The sequence below is a fragment of the Hippocampus comes genome, unplaced genomic scaffold (genome assembly GCF_001891065.2).
Source record: "Hippocampus comes isolate QL1 unplaced genomic scaffold, H_comes_QL1_v1.1 scaffold367, whole genome shotgun sequence".
Taxonomy (NCBI): Eukaryota; Metazoa; Chordata; class Actinopteri; order Syngnathiformes; family Syngnathidae; genus Hippocampus; species Hippocampus comes.
Window position 1 is genome coordinate 532,247 of NW_017805741.1, and position 6,332 is coordinate 538,578.

The 6,332-nt window shown below is 53.0% G+C and overlaps 1 protein-coding gene across 1 annotated transcript in view; it reads right to left on the reverse strand.

The window, feature by feature from the left end:
• nrg3b (neuregulin 3b) overlaps window positions 1-1,730 on the reverse strand; it is a 113,981-nt gene extending 112,251 nt beyond the window's left edge. Inside the window, 1 exon segment of the mRNA XM_019883345.1 lies at window positions 2-1,730. Coding sequence (XP_019738904.1) covers window positions 2-459 — 458 coding nt within the window. The 5' untranslated portion in view covers window positions 460-1,730.
• Between the last annotated feature and the right edge of the window lie 4,602 nt (window positions 1,731-6,332).

A 6,332-nucleotide genomic window follows, 5' to 3' on the forward strand; every position in this document is an offset into this window, starting at 1 on the left:
CCTGTCGCCTTCTCCGGCGCCGCCGTCGGCGGAGCGGTTGGCCGGCGACCCGGATCGAGTTCTCGGTGCCGGGGCGGTCCCGTCGGCGGCGAGCGGCGTGGTGGTGGAAACCGTCGCCGCCGTCGAGGCGGCGGTGGAGACGTCCGGCCCTTTGGGTACGGCGCTGGGTTTGGAGAGGAAGATGGGGTCCTGTCCCAAGCTACCTTTGGGATCCACCAGGTCTGTGGGGACGTAGTCTTGCACCGATCCCACCACGATCCACTTGAGCAGCATGAGACTGAGGCCCAGGCCGACGAAGCCCATGACCAAGGGCACGGCGCACAGCCAGGTCTGCTGGCGAGGCCAGACGGCGCAGGGGCCGCAGCGGAAAGGGCCCGGGGCTCGGGGGGACGCCCGCTCCGCCCCCGGCTCCTCCAGCGTCATGGCCGCCAGGGGGCTGGCGCCGGAGTGCCGGCTCATCTCGCTTGCCGTCTCTCGGGGAGCTTTTGGAGGTCAAACCCGTTGCCAAAAGACGGAGGGGGGTCTCGAAGAAAGAAAGCGGCGCATCTTACGGACACGGCCAGCCTACGTACGCATCTCGAGGCGACGATTTCGATCGACGCGCACGCGCACGCCTTTCAAGCGCCACTCCAGCAGAACTAACGCTCACGTCGTCGTGAAACTAATTCAAAGCTGGCACGGCGCTCGCATGCACACACGAGCTCCACAACCCGCACACCCTCTGGTGGACGAAGAAGCAAAAACACACGCGCGCGCGCACACATCCATGCGAGAACACACACAAGCTCAACTGCACAGGTGAGAAGGAGGGAAGGAAGGAAGGAAGGTCGCTTGGGGGTGGGGAGGGGGCGCCGCAAACAAAGCGAGGATAAATCCCAAGATGCTTCACTCCCTTGTTGAAAACAAACAAAAAAGAAAACGGCGGCTATTGATCCGTAGCAAGGTGGTGGAGATCAGCGCTGTAAATCCATGTGCGTGCCACTCTTGCTTGCTTGCTTGAAGATAAGAAAAGTGCCGTTCCCTTGCTCGCTCGTTCAGTTTGATCATCCAAGTTCAAGATTGCATCCGCCGCCCCCCGATCGCCCCCTTTTGTTGTTGTTGGGGTTTTTTTTGAAATAATCCACTGAGGAGGTGAAGTCGAAACACGACGATGCTGGTGCTCATCCAACTGATCCGCCAATTGCACTTTTGCTTTCCTGGAGTGACAGCTGCGTAGGCTCCCCCGTATGGGGGGGGAAGGTCGATCGGTGGGCGGCTGGCTGGCCGTCCGACCGCCCGCAGCCCGCCGCTCTCCTCTGCAAATAGCTTCGCTCCTGGCGTGAGAATCGCTGGACACCTTGACTACCGGTTCACCTCTGCCGCATTACCACAGTGGCGCAAGCGGCAGAATGGGAGATGAACATGAGAGGAGGGGTTGGGAGAGGGGAAAAAAAACAAAAAAAAAAAAACGATGCGGCGGCGGCGGCGGCTGTTCCGGGAGACTGAGGGACAGACGGCTGGCTCAATCCAGTGATGCGTCCCCGCGCGTCCCAGCCGCCGTCCTCAACGCCCCAAAAGTGACGCCTGGCGATTGTCCCATCTCCACGGCAGCACACGCAGAAAAAAAAAAAAAAAAAAAAAAAAGAACGAATAAGGCGAAAAAGATGACGATGATGACGGAGCGTGGTCGAGATGCGTGTTGGCTAAGCTCTGCAGCAGATGCAGATGGGAGGCGGAAAGAAGGAAGGGAGGGAGGTGGCAACGGCGGCGGCGCGCGCGCACACACACACACACACACACACACACACACACACACACACACACACACTGCATGGAGAGGAGAGGCACAGACACACCCCAGGGAGGGGAAGGATGAAGGGAGGGAGAGAGAAAATGAGGAGGAGGAGAGGCGCAAAGGCTTCCGATGAGCAAACCAAACAGCAGCATCACAAGCAAATTGGAGTTCGACTTCAAGTTGAGACTTCAATGCTTATTTTGCGAGGGACGCCGGATTTTATGCTATGGAAATCTCATATTGGGTTTGGGTCTTCAAACTCCATGGCAGCACAGCTCATTGCCGTCAGAGCTGGACAAACTGATGGGGGATTATTTGCTTGCTGACTGCACGGTAGCATAGCATCGCAAGCCCGAGATGCCATACAAGTTGGCCGACCGGTGGCAAGATGAATGACAACAAAAACTCCCAAATCACAGTGACAAAAAGATGCTTTTTTTTTTTTAAAGTAGCTGTAGGTATCATCTGCAGAAAAAAAAAAAAACAAACACAATGTGGATCCGGCTGATTTGATTTCCTGGAACCACTTGACAAAATAAAAACCTTCCAATGAGTGAATCCTTGACTCTCGGCATTTCGTACTACAAGTTGCGCAAAATAACAACCAACAAAAGCAATCACTACGATATGAATATGCTCTCAGCATTCACACGACGGGAAGAAAAATGTTTCCGGACAGACAACTGTACTCATGTCAAGTTTGGACCCTCGGCGTTCCCCCAAAGAGGAAGAAAAGTGATTCGCATCATGAGAAAGAAAATCCATCCAAGCAACAAGTGCGAATGCCGACAGGAAATCATCATGAGCTCCTTCAACGTCAAGAGTTCGCCTGCGCAACCCAAGTTGTCGTCCGCGCAAACGCGTAGCGACGCTGTTCCATCGCTTGCGCGTGCATCATTTATGGGGCTGTCACGCCGCAAACACAAAAACACACAAAAACAGCCTTGTTTTATTTTTTGCGGCACAAAGTCAGATCTCGGCGGATGTACCCGACTGCCTTTGACAACCAGCTGCGCTTCTCACAAATTAGAAAGGAGCGCCGACGAAAAGGTGCTTGACGGCAGACATATTGGAAAGGAAAGAAAAGAAAAAGCTCTGCCTGCACTTTCTTGTTCGATTGATTTTGCCGTTTGCATATGACAGCGGAGGCGTGGAACAAGTGAAGGGAAGTGAACAGCACGGGAGGAGACGAGGTGGGACCTATGCCGTCATCGTTGGCCTTCGCGTCTTATGCGACTGCCGAGAGGCGAGCGAGTTGGGGGGAGAGACGACGAGGAAGAAAGTTAGGTCGGAGTGGGCGGAGAACGCAAAGATTTAGAACAAGCAGGAGATTTCCAAGCAAAAGGTGTTGCTTTGGCTGCTTGACGTGTCATCACCGGTACAGTCCACTCCAAGTGGGCTGACGGGTGCACTGAGCAACTGAGCTTTCACCGGTGTCGGATGGAAACATTGGCGATTTCCTAAAACGATTGACTCAAATCACGACGGCGAACTCCGACGACGTCAGACATGGCGTTTGCGCTCGAGAGCGTCTTTTTGCACGGCGCCTCACATCCCGAAAGCTCGGCCCCGGCGTCCGCTTGTTCCGAGTGGAGCCCAAAGTGGATCCCGTGCGGCACTCGCAGAAATAATTCCTTCTTTCAACCGGCATCAAGGGTGAAATGCATTCTTAGGATCCCGCTGGGTAAAATGGGATTATGCTTAATGGGGTCCAAGCGTTTCTAATTCTAAACGCGGTTGAATAAGAAGCTTAATCCCATCGCCTCCCCGTGAAACAGCCCGACAAAAGAACTCCACCTGACTCGGGGATCGTTTTGTGTCGCCAGACATCGATCGCCGCCGCTCTGTCCCGAGTCGCTGCGGACGGAGCCGCAGGTTTTCTCACCGGGCGGAGACGGCGGCCGGATTCATCAAGACATCCCCTCGGGAGGCTTTGCGGCACCCGTCGGCGAAAGCCCGCTTCACTCATCGTGGCTCGCGCGCGCGGCCATTTTTCCGGGCGTCATTACGGTCAAACGCCTCAGTCAGCTGGATGGCGTTTGTTTTTTCAAATGGCGCCCAAACGCCGCCGAGGGGCTGCCGATTGATGGCCGGGACAAGCTCGAGCTAACGACGCCGACGATATGGCCCTCAAGGTGGAACGTGACATCCTTGAAATATTTTCTGCTCTAATTCTTTCCTTCATCAACAAAAACTCTCCTGCCATTGTGATTTAAAGTGAAAAGGAAAAAAAAAAGTGTCAAGCATCTCAAAGCCAGGAGAGGAGGCCAATTATTTCTTATGGAGATGCTGATCACTGTGTCCTTCACGCTACATTTGCTTGCTTTCATGCCGCCAAGAGCAGATACTTGGACTTGCTGTACTTGATGAGCTGACCGTTTACTTGTCCCACACTGGGGGACATTTACAGTCTACAGCAGCGAAATTGGGGGGCAGAAAGAAGAAAAACAAAGTGTTTGCATTCGCAAAAATTAATGTTTCAGTTTCAATGTACACAGTTCAATTAAGTGCAATAGAAATATAGATATAGACAAGGTGGCTGTGCTATTTACAATTGTTTTTCACGTCATTTTATTTCGATTCAGCAGCCTGACAGCAGTCGGTAGGAACGAGCGGCGGTATCTCTCCTTCTTGCAGCGCGGGTGGAACAGTCTCTGGCTGAAGGAGCTACGCCTAGTTTAGCACCTCCCCCCCAACACACACACACACACACACACACACACACACACACTGAGCTGACCTCCACGGGCTTATTGATGAGCGTTTTATCTCGTTGTATTACTCAAATGCGAGTTTCGTTGAGGGTTAGTACTTTAAAAAAGAAAAAAAAAACATTTCTCGAAGGGAACTTTTAACAATATTGATCTCCATGACCTAAAATCCCCCCCCCCCCCCCCCCCCCCCCCCCCCCACCCCCGTCAACAAAAACTCCCCCCCCCCCACCCAGAAGGTTTTCTCCATATATCTGCAAAACACATTTGACGTCAACATCTGGCACTACAACTGGTATCCAAAGAACGTACGCCGTTATGGACAGTTCACCGATGTTTGACGAACAATGTCGATGGACGCGCTTCAATGCAAACGGCTATTTTGTGGCTGGTAGCATTGCTGCAGTGACACAAAGCTTCCTTCATTTTTCATCCAACGTCAGCGTACTTCCAACGTATCGGGACATAAATGACTCACAAAAACTCGGTCGGTCTTTGAATGCTGGTAACCCATTCGACGTGTTTCCTGGTTGAAAGCAACAAAGTCATGGCCTGCGCCTCATTAATTCGAGCTGCGGGCCGGCACCATCCAAACACGGCACAAGAATAATTTGGGAAACACCGGCCTTCATGCATTATTCAGCCCCTTTCTTAATAATGCATGGATTGACTGCACCGTTAGATAGTGACGGTGGGATGTTTGTTGTAAATTCTCCTCCTTAATTGGCCGGAGGCGCTCGACATCTAACCGCCGTCCTATTTATAAGAAACGAAGTCGGCACATTAAACGATGCGGAGGCTTGTTGACGAGATTTTTACATGCACAAAACAACAAAAAACCCCCACCAGAGACTGAACGAAGAAACCGACACGAAACAAACACTGGGTGGCTCTGCAGGTACTTGACGAGACTCGATGCGATGCGCATTGTTAAGACAGTCACTCAAAATATTTCAAGGCCGCATTAAAAAAAAGCTCATCTGCGATTCCAAGACGGCCGTCATTTTCGCTGCACCCTTCAGCTGACGCGCTCGGTGGCTCCGGCCCAACAGTCGAGGTGGCTGACTTCTTTGACACCAATCGCTACCTTCATATTAGCGGGAGCCTCGGCTCCGTATTCCGACATCGTTAAGAGTTACGCGGCACAAAAGCATGAACGCCGCATTTCATTTCATGAACCCGCTGAGAAACGAACGATTAAACCGCGCGCATTTACAGAATGCGGTGCTCGCACGGCATTGCATTTGCGGAGCCCTTTGCGCCGAAACCAAAGCCGAGGCCGACGGAGCAGATGGCGGCAAAGCCGACGCCTCGCTAACGACATTGCTCAGCTGTCCAACCGTGACTTCCAAAGGGAGTGACACGAGCCCCGCCCACACCCCACGCATTCGCCGGGCTTTTTCTCTCATGGCTCGCCACTGATACTTTTCTGACAACTGCAAAACAACAACAACAACGCGGCCCCTCGGCTCGCTTCTCGTTTTGCATTTTGCCGTCGCTTGCCAGATGCTTCTCCTCGCATGCGCCACCAACCGAAAAGACCGGCAAAAAAGGCGTCTAAGAACTAGTCAACTCACTTACGCCATCTCGTTCATTCAAATAGGAAAGGACGACAAAGGGATAAGCTTGGTCGCGCAATGCATTCAACTGACGGATACATCAGTGGTCCATACATGTCAAGAACACGTGACAGCAGCAATTTTAGACAACCCCCCCCCCGCCCTCCCCCAAAATAACCTGCGTAGGCGTACATGCGAGCAGACGCACCGATCTCCTCGAGCAATTATCAAGGTGCGGGTGTCCAAACACCCACCGCGCTCCAAAACGCTGCAACCCCCTCACCGTTC